This window comes from Coloeus monedula, assembly GCF_965178545.1.
Source record: "Coloeus monedula genome assembly, chromosome: 6".
Taxonomy (NCBI): domain Eukaryota; kingdom Metazoa; phylum Chordata; class Aves; order Passeriformes; family Corvidae; genus Coloeus; species Coloeus monedula.
This window is the reverse complement of record NC_138786.1, coordinates 38120898-38136980: the sequence shown is the minus strand read 5'-3', so window position 1 is coordinate 38136980 and position 16083 is coordinate 38120898. Positions and strand designations below refer to the sequence as shown.

At 35.1% G+C, this 16083-nt stretch overlaps 1 protein-coding gene across 2 annotated transcripts in view; it reads right to left on the bottom strand.

Moving 5' to 3' along the window:
* Positions 1-16083, bottom strand: part of AKAP6 (A-kinase anchoring protein 6) — a 220086-nt gene that overhangs the window by 37698 nt on the left and 166305 nt on the right. For both annotated transcript variants that reach the window (XM_082284079.1, XM_082284080.1), the window contains exons 10-11: positions 11659-11805; positions 8015-8239 (exon numbers count right to left, since the gene is read on the bottom strand). In XM_082284079.1, the coding sequence (XP_082140205.1) occupies positions 8015-8239; positions 11659-11805 (372 nt within the window). The remainder of the gene's footprint in view (positions 1-8014; positions 8240-11658; positions 11806-16083) is intronic.

Sequence of the window (16083 nt, the reverse complement as noted above, 5' to 3'; positions counted from 1 at the left end):
AAGGAGCTGGAATTGTTTAGCCTAAAGAAAAGGAGGCTCAGGCTATCACTCTCTACAACTACCTGAAAGGAACTTAGCGCCATGGCTTAGGTGACATGGTGGTATTCAGTCAAAGGTCAGACTTGATGATCTTGGAGGTCTTTTCCAAACTTCATGATTCTGTGATTCTATAAATATGTTAAGTTTTAAATTAACACTAACTTGCCTCTTGTACAAGTTAGACAGACATGGCTTTGACGAACACGGTTTAGTCCCAGGACAACAAGAAGGCTTGAATTACAGGGAAGGACAGAAGCAGGTGATTTGGTCAAGATGAACTGTGAATGGCAGTCAAAAAGCTAAGGGTTGTCAGAAGCCAAATGTCTGGCTACAGTGACTGTTTTTCTATGATGGTCTTGGTGACTTAGAGTTACTCATAGTATTGTACCTCCAACTGCCATTCTTCCACTGCCTGGACAAAAGGACTGGGGTGAGAGGACTAGGCAGGATGAAAGAGGCTTTCTTCCTTCACTAACACTTAGAAAATAATGAGGTTCCTCTTATTGTGCCCAAAACATGAATATAAGTGTCAATGTGATAAAGGGAAAGATGGTTCCAAAAGAATGACGTTGCACCATCAGCCACTGGCAAAATGCCCAGAAAATCCATCAGATTAGAGGCCAGGCCTTCAGTTTTATTCTGAGGTGAGAAAATGCAGCTCTTCCCTAAGAGAATAGTAAAGGAATCATCCTTCAAAGGACAGGAATCCACATACATCTTTTCCCCATTGACTTCATGCAGCAAGCATAATCTAAGACACTCTGCTGTCCCTAGCAATATAGCACCAGTCTACAAATCCCATTCCTACTGACATCTCATGCTTGTGATACATAATGTACCTGATAAGGATTGTAATAAACATTTTGGAATGTATATTGAAGACCTGTTCTTTTACACTTACATTCTTACTCATTCTAAATTACACTTTACCCTGCAAATAATTCTGCTAAAATCAATTTAGTTTCCTGGCAGTATGAAATTATTTTTAGTGTAAGTAAAGGTAATAATACAGTCCATAACAATATTCCCTATTGGGACTATGATCTATTAACTTACATACAAAGACAAAATTTGGGAAAACTGTCCAGTATGAAACCAAAATTAGGCAACAGTCTGCTAGGTCAATGATCCACCAATTAAAAAAAAACCCTCATTAGTAGGATTTAATGGCTCCAGAGACATTATTCAATCAATAATCCACTAATATTGGATAGATTTGCACCCCTCTGGCTCCAAAGGGGTAGTTACAGACAATCAAATAAATCATCTAATCACATGCAGTAGTACAAAGCGAGCCTTGATGGAGACTGTACAGTGAATTTTTGTTAACTGTCATATATTCCCAGTCCACACTATACTTGTTTTTCAACATGTTATCAGTGACAAAGGTAAAGCTTTGAGGCCAACCAAAGTATCAAACCTTTCTGTAAATTACTGCAAGTCAATCCTGGCTTACTTTTAGGGGAAATATTTCTTTCTCTTTTTCTTTTGTCATCTTTTGCTTTCTTCTCATTTTCCTTTTCCGGGTTGATAGTAACAGAAGAGAATGATTCTGGTTTTGCAGTAAATAGGTCTTCAAGGCAATAGCAGATCAAGAAGCAGTCTCATTTTTAAGAAGTCATTTGGGTGGATCAAAAGAAAAAAATCAATTATTTCCTCAACCATAATGAAAATAATAAGTGATGGAACTGAGAATGTTCTCTCAAAAGAACACATCTGACTCTTCAAGAGGCCATGACTGAGAGGGGGAAATATACCTCAAAATCTGCAGATGTCATTGATATGAAAGTCTTGGGGAAGGAACTGCAAGCTCTTTTTCACCATGAAATTGCAAGTTTTACTTAATGGCCAATTTGGGAAAGCTTTCTCAGTAAGCCAGAGTGTCATCTGTGTTGCTCAAACTGAGCGAGACCCCAAGTCTTTCAAGCTTACCCATGACATGAGAATTAAAAATAGATCCTCCCAGCACAGTAAGAAAGACAAGGACTGTCTGAGGCTCAATTGCCTTCTCACCAGCCCCAGTTAACAAGATGGTTCAAATGAGCACCCTATTGCCCATCCAGGAGGACAGAAAAAGAAAATTGGGCTTAACCTTTCTGGAAAATAAATAAACCTGAATTTAGTGTAGAAGAACCTCACAGATATCAGTAAATCATCCTAAATTGGAATTGCAATTGTCTCATCCCCAAGTTGAGTTCTTGAGTGGGATTCATCTTAACTAATGGAGAATGTGAGCCTGATCTAGTCATTTAGAAGCAGGTATTCTGAGGTACGGCACCTCTCCTCCATAGCCTAAATTTCAGGGTTTTTTTGTTTTGGATGCCTAAACCAGAATGGATTAATTGCATCCCAAAAGTACTTGTCTCCCTTCCAATCACTAGGAAAAGAAACTCAGAGAAGATCTCTGCACTGTAGCAAGTCTGTTTTGACATGCCTCTACCTGTGCTGTTTGTGGGGAAATCATCTTGGTGTACCAGAAATAAGGGGACAGTACATAAAATAGACCTAAGAAGTAAGCAAAATATGAATTCGTCGCCAAAAAATAGCCATTAGATTATTGTTTCTCCACCAAAGCATTCAGTAATACTGCTGTATCTGAGCTCTGCTGAGCTCAGTTCTTCCTGTTACTTGAAAAACCTCCATCCCACACCCCAATCTGAGTCCAGATCTCTTCTGTCTCTTTATTTCCCTCAGCAAGGGGAGCAACTGTGGGGCAAAAAGGGTTTAGACAACTAGGTATTAATTTTGATGTTTTGATTAATCAGAAAGCAAGTAATGTAAAAACCAGAGAATTTATGGTTCAGGATTCACAGCCCAAACGAGATGACAGAATGACAGCTGCTATCTCAGCAGAGTATTTAGTCTTAAATGGGAACTCTATGTCATATCAGTGTTGCCTTAAATAGGGAGACCCTATTGAAACACAAAGTGAACTTTTTTTCAGTGAGTAATAAGTATATTAAATCAAAATTTGAGATACATTTGAGCATATTAATTATCTAAGTGCTCTCTGTTTATGTGTATTTGTATATATATATAGTATTGTGCATTGATATTTTAGTATATTAAATCAACTTAGAGCTATAAAACCATATATTGTATTAGGGCCAAAAAATACGTATGTAAAGCTGCTTGACTAAAAAGGTGTGGCTTCTCATTTCAGTGGTCCACAGAAGTGCTACTTTGGGATGGTGGGTCAGGAAACTGAGTCTGAATTTCTTCAAATCTTTGTAAGAGGCATCAGGATACATTCAGCTTCGGAATCCTACCTGATTTTGTAAGATTTAATACTGTATGCTAAGGCTTAATTTCTGTTTGCTAAAATTTAATCCAAACAAAATCTGGGTAAAAAATTCTTCATCTGTGAAAAGTTTTAGGTCTCTGAAGTCACACACCTTTTGAGAAATTTATTAAAACTATTATAACCTTTTTTTTTAATATAATCATCGAGGTGTGAAAAGGATTAAATCCAGCTTGACTTATTTTGGACTTTCTATGGGAAACTGTTTTGCATACTTTTGTTACATGCATATTGAAATTCTGAAATTCTTTGATTGCAGATCTGCCAAGAACATCATTCCAAAACCTGTAAAGAATCCAAAATGCAGCAGTGAAAGCAATTTCTGGCACCTGTGGGAACAGCCAGCATTTTTTCCAATTTCTGTGTCTCCAAACCTTTATACAAAACTAATAGTTTTACTTCATTTTGGCCATAATCTTAAATGCTCCCAAACTCACTTGCGTTTTATTTGATTGAAGCATGTTTAACTGATTTTTTAGTTTGGAATGTAGTGCTGTCTCCTCTACAAACTTTTCAGTAAAAATAAAAAGCATATAAGACATATTGACTATTAATTACTAATGCAACCTATATTATTTAATCAGAAATTTCAGTTGCCTTAGGCATTGGAGAAATAAGAGATGCTGCTTAGAAATACATTATTTTGTAAATGACACTACATCATCTGGTATGCTGAACTCATAAACGTAGTGGAAGATGAACTTATACTTCTGAGTGGGTCTAGTCATTAGAAATAGTTACAAGCATCACATAATTTACACTGTTTATAAGGCAAGCAGAAATGGCTACAAATATACTAGCTATAGAATTCAACAAACCCTTGACTTTTAGAAATTTTAAATGAGAAGAAATTTTCAACATGTTTTGTATGATTAAGTAGTCTGATTTCTTTAATGGATGTATTGACTAAAGTCAATTGAAACCACAAGCTCTCAGTACTGCTGAAAACCAGGACTATTTTAGTTAAAGACACAAATGAAGATTTAGGAGACAGGTATGACTATATATAGCATGTTGATTATTGCTTCAAATAAAACCAGATGAGAAAATGACATGAAATGCAACATTATTTTTGCCAAGCACAGTTTAGCAGAAAATCTCTGCTAAAATCCTGTTCTGAACAGGAAAATCTTGTTCCCCATCCAAGTTTGGAAGGGAAAGAGAACAGGTTCCTTTATAAATCTTGCTACTGAAAACACTAGAGGCTTTCCCAGTTGTACATGATTGAGAAGGGATTCTGAGACAGACAGGTACTCACAAGTCTAAGCTTATTCTTGAGTAGCTGGTCTGTGAGCCAAAGCCAAAACAACTTTTTGAGGCTGATCATTTCTCTATATAATACACTTAAAGTCTTACGTTTTATTGCAAGTGACAGAAATATATAACTAATTATTTAGGCTCCCTTGCTGCTTTTGGAGGGCACTTTGCAGAGAAAAAAGCATGCTTTTTGAAGTTCCAGACACATAAAAGAAATGTGGCAGACCACTTCTACTGACAAGCTAACAGACACATAAATTTCTGGCTAGACCTTACTCAAATGAAACTTACTAAAACTTTCATGAAAGAATGCAAACTCTTTTTATTGTTGGTTCTCATTCTTTACAGCTCCAAATCTCTCCTGACCCACAAAATAGCTATACATTGTTAGTTTAGGAAATCAGTTGTGCCAATTATTAGTCTCATTATATCTGGTATTTCAGGGGCTAGAACTGTGTGTTTACCTGAGAATCTTGTGTTTAATTTAAAAAGTAAGATTCTGGTTCTGGCGCTCATTGTTTTCTGTGAAAAGCTAGAAAACATGAACTCAAGGGACTTAAAGAGGAATAAAAAGCATAAATAAAATAAACATATGTTTGTAGCTATGATGATCTCAAGAATTAGAAGTCCTTTTTTTAAATTTTCTTCGTCCACATTTTGTGTTGCAACAGAAGAAATAACAGGAGTAAGACACCCAGGCTTCCCCCTCTACAGCTCAACAACTTGTGTTCATTCCTTCACCCTTGAAGCTGAGGTTAGGCTACACTTGACTTTCTGTGAAAACCCTGAAAAGTCATCTAATCTCCAGGTATTTTATTTCCCTCATTTCTAAAATGGGGACAATGGTAAAAATACCTACTTTAAAGGTTTAGTGGGGCTTAGTTCAGTAATGTTTGTACAGCATGTACAGCTCCCTGACTGGACAGTATTATAGAAATTCTAAGTAGTATTATTACACAGGAGTATTCCAAAAGAAAAGAAATGCAGTAGCGAATACTTTAATGAAAAGAACACTCAGTTTAATATGGCATGATTTTCTATAAAAGAAAACAAAGAAGTCAAAATAGTATCCTACTAGTGGATTTAACAACTACTCCTCCCACCACATTGCTCTCATCTTGGGTCCCAGCTGCATGTGAACTATACATTTGATTCATCCTCCAATTGCACAATGGAAGGAAAACACCTCAAAAGTGGAATAACTGTTTTTCCTAAGGCATAAGTGTAATTTAAAGTATAACATTATGGAATGAAAATCAAGGGTATTGCTGAGTTTATTTTATTAAAAATGTTTCCTTGTGTACAGTGCCTGCATGTATAATTGGGATGGTGCATCACAGTAAATTTCCATTAAGAAACAGTGATTCACTTACCAAGTGAAAGCAGTAATAAGGTTAAACTCTTAAGTGGAAAGTAAGTCAAACTAAACCCCAGCAGGTTTTCTACTAGTGGCATAGCTAATGTTTTTGAAAATGTTCTTTCTCAAATATATGTATTATACATTGCAGTATTGTTAATTATATCCATTTTCTCTTTTATACACTTCCCCAGGAGATCAGTGAAGAATGGAAAACTTACTTATAGTGGATTTCAGATTTAATGAGACAAAGATGGTTCAATATATATGACAAAATTATGTGCTCTCACCATATTTGATAGGTAATTATTTTTTATACTTTAATGGCTACCATTTTGAAAATAATTAATATATTATTTGTGTAATTAATAATCAACTGAGTAGGGAAATACTCTGGCTACATTATGGTGGGTTGTACTATCTTGTTTAACATCTCTAGAGCTTTTGGCATGACATCTTTTATATATGTATTAAAAGATTTAATTTGAGAGATTTATGCAATACATAAGATTGGTATGGTATTTCTGTGTGTGGTGTGTGTGTATATATATATACATAAATTTAGATTTAAAAAAAGCTTGCCTGAAATTAGGCTTTTAAATACATAGTTCTGCACTTAAATAAATGCCATAATTTTCCACAGAAATAAAAATATCCAGCATTTCCTATGGAAAACATGCATCGATTGCTGTGAAGTTCTGCAGATCTATCAGCAGTCCTTCTTAATCACTAGCTTTGAAGTTTTCTGATAGATCAAACAGAATCATCATGACTTTTTTCCCCCATTAGCAGAAGACTGCAAATCATTAAAAAAATAGTATTGATGTCATAAGAAAACTTAAAATTGCTTTCAAATGGACAAGCTCAGGAACCTGAAAACCACTGACATTATCTACATTGAGACACTATTCTCATGATTGGAGAATGAAGAGTTAAGAAATGACTACATGGGAGGAAAGTAAATTTTCTGCTGTTGTTTTCTTGAGCACTTGTACAAAAAAAAGTATGTTTAGAAGTGTTCACAACTTTGAGGTGTGTATTTAAGAAATTGTCCATCACCTTGAGGGTGCTATTGCCCCAGACACCCTGGTGTACTAGCAGAATAGAAAAAACCTCTTTATCCCTAAAGCTCAACAATGACTTTTGATTCCTTTCTTATTCTTTGGTCAAAGATCACCTGCAGAGTAAAGTGACCCGTAATGATGACTCAGGTGAGGGTTTATTTAGAAACTATGAACAGAAGAAAATTGCACATTTCTACCAGGTCTGTTTGCTAAACTAGCCCTCCTTCCTGAATAGTACCACTGCTAATGGGGAATGGAACAAAACATGTAACCTCCACTAAGTCAGTTGCAAAGCTGAACACTGGCCTTCAGCTGAAAGAGCTTTTCATCTGAATAAAGCATTGTGACTACAATCTTTTTCCCTCCTTTCTATAAATCTTCAGACTTAGGCTTAGGATGTGGCCTAGATTAATGCAAATCTCTGAGGGCATATGTCTTTTCCACATATCTAGTCACCACAACCTTGAATGTTTTCTCATGTATGCTAAATTTATCTCACTGTAATTGTCACCTCAGATAGGCTGCTCTTGACTCATATGTGCAGAGATATAGCTTATTAAACTGATGATCACACAAGACCTTAATTACCTGATGCCAAGAGTGAAATTCAGAGTGAAGATTTTGTGACAAAATTCAGTTGCTTTTTTTTTGCCCCTCCCCATTTCAGGGGGGTTGGAAACAGATCATCTTTAGGGTCTCCTCCAAGCCAAACCATTCCATGATTCTATGTTTTACAGTGAGGTGGTAGGAAAGAATACTATTTCTTTTGCAATTCTGGTGCAATTAGCCCTCTAAAGCCCTCTTTTGCACAAATGTTTACAAAATCAATATTATTGTAAGGATTCAATAAAATAAACATGAATGAACACATAAATGAAGGTGAAAACATATCATTAAATATATACATGCATTGCATTATGTGATGTATAAGATAAATATTTTATCCCACCATAAAGAAGTTTCTCTACAAAAGCTATGATTGGGTTTTTTTATTACCTTAAAATATTGCAGTTGTTTCTCAGCATTCATTGTTCCTTCATTTTCTTGTCTCAGACAGGAATTGAAGATGAAAAGCTCTGTATCTCTCAGCCACCCTTTCAGCTCTTTGATCCTGACCTCCAGCTGCCTTACCAGGCTGCCGCTTTCAGGCGAGAGCAGGTCACGTGGACCTAACCCACTGTGCCCTACCATTGTGTCTTGGATCTTCTCTCCTAGGGTTTTCTAATGCATCAGATAAAAAAAACATAGATTAGTCTTATGTACCAAAACATATATGGGTTAATGTGCAACAAGAAGAATCTCTTAAATGACTAGAGATGTGGTTTTTTTAATAATTATGACTAATATCAATCAGTTTCATTCTTTGTGTCCTTGTTTCAATCAATTTCATTTTTTGTACCCTTGTTTCTCACTTATGCTGTTCTCTCTGGGTCACTGACTTTGCTAGAAGGATTATAAATCAGTGTTTACCAAGAGCAATTAAGGACAGAGGAGACAAAACGCTTCATAACTTTGTAAACTAGTTACTATACAGAATTTGTCTGTGGCTTTAGAAACTTATGACCATAAGAGTTACAGGTTTCTAGGCAGCAACAGAAAATATGACAATCACTGAGTTCACCAGACTCCTATCCAAGGTACCATCTAAATTTTTTGGCAAAACACTGAGATATTTTTTGTGGTATGAACTGTCAGGTCATAATTTCCAAACATGTAGCCCTGAGGCTGTATAGAGGAGCAGTTAGGTCACAAAACAGATGGTTTGTTGTTAAAAGTGGATGAACTCATTCAGACACCAAAAATCCACACTGTTGCTGAACATAAGGCAAATTTTTAAGGCAACCAAATTCAAATTTCAGTTCTCCATGTTAAGCATCCACTTTAAAATAATGGACCCAAGTAAACCTTCACCTCTTATTGCTAATGAAACTAATTTACTATCGCTTTTCAAAGTAGTATTTCTAATAACAGAATCACTGAATAACATTTTGATAGTGGACGCTGGGTGCTTAATGAGTATTCTGAAGAGGCCAGGGATAGAAAGCTACCTTCCTTTTCAGTGTTTTGAAAGGCAATCCTTTAACATCACAAGGGAGATGTGCCGTTGCCTGCTTCTTCTATGCCAAGCAGTATTTTATCTGACCTATAAGAGGCTGTCAGGCTGACACTTATTATAAGCACTAGATCTGTGTTACTGATTGTAGAATATTGAATATACACTGACGCTCACATCCAATAACCTTTTAAACTGATAATTAGTGGTGGTTAATTGTTGTAACATGAAGATACAGTTTTTAGGTGACCCAGTATGTCTGTCTATTGAAAGTGCATGCCATAGAAAGTTACTGGAATATAATTTATAACAATGAAATTAGCTTCCAAAAATAAGCTTTAAAACACAAATAAAATTAGAGCAACAGATAATTATCTGCTATGTGGCATTCTGTAAATCACGTCTTTAGGAGATCATAACTGAAAAACATGCTTTCCTGGCAACACCCTTCTATTTTCATGGTGCAAATATTGATAATTTGAAGACCCTCAGTGGAATCCAGCACTAGCTATTGTTTTTATGCTGTAACAAAAGTAGCAGCAGGAGGTGAAATCAATGCCCTTGGAGGGTAGGGTCACAAAAAAGAATTTATTGCCACTTTTTTGTTCTGGAACAGTTTGCAATCATAAATTCTTCATAAACAGAATACTTCAGAGAATGGTCCGTCTTCATAAATATACGACAGAGGACATCAATTTCATTTAATTCACAATTTGTGTCAGCACAGCAGATGCCAATGCCTGCCTTGATAGGGTTGTTTAATATGCAATTGAGACAGAGTAATATTCAGCACAGGGGACAAAATTTCACAGATTAAACTGTACGCACCACTGACATTTCATTCTAATGTATTTCCATTCCACAGTGTTCACCTTAGATGAAAGTAATATTAAAAACCATATCCCTCTATTTTGCCATTGTTAGAAGTTAAAATCCTTGTCTTTAATTTTTTTCATGCCAATTAAAATGTAATCATGCCAATTAAAACAGTATGTCTAGTGCTGTTAGTTTCTGCAGAGGTTTTTATTAAATTAAACAAAACTCTATCAAACTCTTATTACTATTCATAAAACTGCATTTAAAAGAAAAAATGTAGTAGTTATATTTTATTTTTCTGTAAATGTTGAAGTTAATGGTAAATCTTAATCTGGAGGTATATTTTGATTTTAACATACTGAGAAGCAAAAGGTTTCAAAATTTTTAAAGACTTTTTTTCTAGATTTTTAGAATTATGATCTTATTTCATAGTTTTAAATCCTACCAATTTTAATCAGTGCCACAGAATTAAGCTGATTGTATACACTGAAATTCATAAATTTAAGGCTTACATCTGAAATTATTTTAAAAATAAAAGTTGTCATGATCAGATGTAAAAGATTGGCTTAATAAGTCCTTTTTTTATCAGTAAATTTATTAATGATCAAACAAGTTCAAAATGCTTATGGTGATGCTGCAGATTAAAAGTAATAAGATCACTGGTCATAAGGCAAATTTTAATATTTTCTGACAATTTGCACATTTAGAGAATCAAGTGATTAGAAGCAACTGTGCTTAACTAAAAAAGCCCCACCCTCTGAGATGGCTATTGCATTACCACATAACCTAAAGTGACACAAGTCAGTATTTAAAATGCTGTTGGCAGGTTGCATGTATAGCTTACTCATAATATATTAGAAATATTTTTTAAACTAGGATAATAACATGCAAAATTATGCAATGTAACTGTATTCCTAATATCACACATCTATAATTAATCATTTAAAGTAATTTATAAATTTATCTTACCCTTGATTTGAAGTGAAGGCAATTAAGGAGAGAAGTGGATGGAAAAATATATGGTTTGACCTCTCTCTCTCTCTCTCAGCTGTTTTACAACAATAGGACAATAGTGTCTCCTGCACAGTGCCATCACCGGTCTCTGGGTAACAGAATCCCTATATTGCTTTTTTTGCCAGATTCTTGTATCTCACTCTTTGGCTGAGACCCAGCCCATCATAGCGTGAAATGAATTACATGAAACTTTTTTGGCTTTTGTCAAAAGTGAGATGAATACAGCAGCATGAAACGTATCCTGGCTGTATTTTCAGCTTCAGGTATGCAGATTTGTACTGAATCTGTATATTTGTTTTTGAGCCATCAGTGTGACCTGAAATATGCAGTGACAACCCCACTTTTCATCTTAAAGGTATAGTAAATAGTTAAACAGTAGATGTCTCTAACATGTACCTTCAGAATAAATTCTATTAACATTCACTCAAGCATGACAGTCAGTGTATATCAGATATACTGCATTATAGTTGACTTGGTGCATACCCGTAATACATGGCATATTTTACTTACATTTTTTATGTATTAAAGAACTAAAATTATTAAAGTCAGACAGGAGACAAGCATGGAATAAAAAAAATCAACACAAGAGGAAAAGGCTATGGAGTTTTTATAATAGAATGAGTAGCTTCTTTGAAACGTACGTGGTGGATTGAAAGAGAGAGATATTTGTGCTCCAAATTAGAAATCAAACAGACAGTGTACTTCAACACACAAAAATGTACACATAACCCACAAACAGTAATAAAAATGCAAATACCCCAAGCAGTTCCCATTTTTCATTAATTGAATCCACTTTTTCAAGGAGATCGTTTGGTAGTAAAACACCACTTTTCTTCAGAGCTTCAACCTTACTAAGCAGTTCCATCTTTTTCGGGTGCCTGATTGACATTTCTACGTTGTATCTCTAAAATGAAAAGAAATATATGTTGTTAGCAGCTGTAGAGAATCTTCTCCATAAAAAAAAAAAAATTTTAATTGTGTGTGCCTGGTTATGATCATGCTCCACCTAACATTTTCTAATTCTACTTTTTTTAAGCACACAACCTTCTCATGATATCATAAGAGATTTAGGTACCAAGCATGTAGACTTCTGGGTGACACATCTATTCAGGCAGTTATCAACTGATTACAGATAGTAATATTCAGTCTCTCACAATATTCACCTGTACAACAATATTCACTAACACTCTCCCATCTGAATCTCGATCTGCCTTTGTCTCATTCAGGTTAGTGGTATCTTATTTTTAAAATATGCTACTTCAGCAAATAACACTGAGGTTCTTCATGGGAAACAAACCAAAATGAAACAAAAAACCCCAAGGAAATAATTTCATACTTATGTTTCCTCTAGAGTTTATTTATTCTCTCTCTCATTGTGGTTTCTGTGTCATACATGGGCCTGAAAATGTGAGAAGTTTGACCTTCAAAAAACAAGTAGACATAGCTCCCTTAAAACACAATACCAGTAACTTGATTTTTATTGCATCAACCAACAGGAACAGTGAACTGGCCCACAAATGAGAACAGACACAATGTTAATACAGTCCAATAGTTTCTTCAAGTTGGAAATACCTTCTATTTCATGCACTGTTATTTATTGTTAAAAAAGAAAAAAAGGACAGAGAAAACAGGTATAAAACTGGAAGCTTCTTTCAGAAATTCATTCATAGGACTTTCTAAATATTTAGGTCTATATTATTTATATAGTCTGTAGAAATGTATTCTAATCTACAGACACATTGGCAAATAAATATTTTTTTTAAAAATGTATTATCTGAAAACTTGAATTAACTATTAAATATAATAGTTACTATAGTGGTTAATTATGTTTTCATAGTTGATACAGTAAATTAAAAAAAAAAATTAACACACAGACACCCACATATACATACCCTCCATATAGTTAAGCTAATTAAGTATGAAAAGACTTATTGAGATGGAACTTCTGATATGGCCAAAAAAGTGCTTTTTACTTAAAGAGGAGAGTTCAGCACATATTCTCACAAAGGTGTTTACAAAACATACATAAATTATGCAAAGCTATTAGAGAATTGCTTCGTAAACATTAAGCTTTCTTTGCTTCAAATTCACCCAAGAAAACTGCTATTACAGCTCATACTGAAAATGTTAATAACTGGGCTAAATACAAAAATTAAACTGGAATAAGGAATGTTTAAAACATGGGTTCTTTTGCCAGATCCAAGAGCATGCTCTGTAGGAAAACAAAGCAAAAATACAATTGCAGACAGCTTAAAGAAAATAATAAAGGTGTGAAATCACTGTTTCAGCTAACAGGTTCTCAGCATTTCCATGCATATGTTTGCATATTGTTAGTTTCATATTTTAATCTCTCATTTACACAACACATGCACATCATTTGTATTATGTAAACTTCAGCAAATATTAGTCATTTGTGGATCATAGAGCAAATGTTTTAAATGAGGTGATTTAAACCATTTCTCATTATTAATGAACACTGATCAGGTGTCTGCGTATCCAAAATTGCATGAATATGCATGGTAAAACCCAAGGAATTGTTTATCAAGACCTTGCCTTTTGACACTCGGTGTGCTGTGGCTGAGGTTTGAGACATGTACAACCATAGGCAATACCTACCAGGTTGGGCATTAGGGCTGGACCTGCCAAGAGGCAACACCATTTTATTCAACTGATGTGTTCAACAAGTATGATTCCTGGTCCTGTTTTATTGCCTTCTCGGCTAGAATGGCTGCTGGAGGAGATTACAATCTTCTTTATGTAATCTGATTTCTATTTAAAGATGATATAGCCGAAAAGGATTTGCATAATTATTTCCATAAGTACATGTAATATCAAAGGGAATCCAGAGTCCAATTTGCTAGGCACTGAAATCCAGTATGCGCAACTCCCTTTCTTTTGTCAAGTGAATTAATAGACTGAGGGAGTCCTCTAGCTGTGTGTCACTGGTGCAGGCACAGCTAGTTACTGCTCATCACCTGCTCTAGGCTGGCACTTGCTGCTGCCTGGGCTGGGGCTGGGGATGCTCCTGGGCAGTGCAGGACTGATGAAACAAAATACACTGCATGTTTCATAACTAAAATGCTCTTGTTAACTTAGAAACAGAAGTAATTTCATTTAATTTTGGACTAGATAAAATAATTCAGTGCTGCATAATCCTAACAGTGTGACAGATGTTATAAAAGGTTATTACATTAAAAACTAAATAAGCTAGATTTTATGTACATGCTGTCTTTGTCACCGTGTAACCTACTGTATAAACAAGCATGATGAAAGTGCTGATTGATAGAAAATGCATTATACAGTAACAGTAAAAGATGAGAGAATTCAGTTGATTATCAGATGTATTGGTATATGACTGAGAGTCAGAATTGTTTCACTCCTGGATATTTAAAATGCAGTGCATATTTTAAGTTAAGGGAAGAGTTTAATGTACAGGAGGTACAGTTTGAGAACTGATAGCACAAGATGCTATTGTTAATGCTATTTTTTAATCCATTAAACACCTACACCCTGAGCAGTTGCATGGAAAAATTAGCTACCAGCTCTATCAGTGCTGCACAACCCTAGTCTGGTAGGACTACTTAATCCTGTGGTGAGAAGATAATTTAATCTGATTCATTCTTTCCTCAGCTTTAAGTGAGCAAAGACTGCTCCATTGTGACAGTCTGTGGGTGTTATGATATAGATTACTGTTTAATAGCCAAAAATGAGATTAAGGAAGTTAAGGTCACAGGTTTCTTGCAATAGCCACAATAATAAATACATGGGTAATATTTAATTTCCCACAACACCTGTCATATAAACTGGGAAAAAAAAACCCAAACAACAACATACTGGAAAAACCGCAAAATATTTACAGCATGATTAGCTGTGTGCATGTGTGCCTGGTTTTGTGTTCCCAAGGCCACTCAAAAGAAATCGAAAACATTGTTATGTAAGTTAAAGGATTTGGCCTTTTATTCCTTCTCTCTCAATACAATCAATATTTCTCGAAAGACAAAGAAAGGAATTAAAATAAATGCAGTAGCATTTATCCATTAATAAGTTCAGCAAAAATATTTAAGCCAAAGAAGTTGAATTCCAAAACAAAGCAAGTTAAAACCTTACTTCTCCTGATAAAAACATTCTAAGAAATCCAGGCAGGCTGATTGAGACATATTTTTTGACACTTTATACTAAACTGTGCCTTTTCTTTTTTTTCTTTTTTCTTTTTTTTCCTTAAAAAAATTATATAAAACATTTTTCGTGTGAAAAATCACACCCGAAATTTCTGTCCAAATGGAGACTGGAACAATGCCTTGTAACAGTGTTAATTGTCACCATGGAAACCAGAAGAATAAGCCATTTTGAAACTGGTATAGAAGGCACACATTGAGCAACTCAAGCATTTTTCAGTCTCCCTCAGTGTTAAGGAACAAGATGCCTAGTCACTGAGAGGTCAGAGAAAGAAATCATCATGAAAGGTTTGTAGATGTGCACTGTCTGGTAAACAATAAAAAAATCTGTACACAGTTAACAACTCTGTAAGACTGTGCACTGCATGTTTCAGAAAGAGAAACACCACAAAAAGATGATCAGGAGATCAGCAGATTCCACCCCTTGAGCAAAACATTAGGGCAATATTATGCGAACCTTGCCCCTAAAGCTCCCTGGGAATTCTGTTGTTGTAATAAAACTTCAGAAGAGAAAAGAAAAAAAAAAAGCCTGCATGATGGAATTCAAAATAATGCTCTAAAAGCACACAGAGAGATTAAGACATCCATTGTAAGACTTTTGTATGGTGCTTCTGTTGGTTATAGTGAAAAGAGACCAGACATACTGAACACACAGTGGAGCTATGGCTACGAAGTACAGAAGAATTAAGCCAATGAACTTTCTCCATTACTGGAATAAGGGTGTGCTCTTTGTAGATGTTCAGCATTCCATCATTCACAGGCTACCAAAGTATCTTCAGTCAGATGGCACTGTAGGATATACAACCGAGATCGGAATGGAGTGAGCTGCAACCTTAGTTTTACCTGCATTGAAATTCTAAACTTTAAATTTTGCCGTTTAGGGTGTTTTGACTGCAGCAGACACCAATAAATACAGACACATACCCTCGGTGTCTGCATGTGCATGCACAGTCAGCAGAGGCTCACATTTGCAAAATATACTGCGTGCATAAAATTGAGTAAAGAAT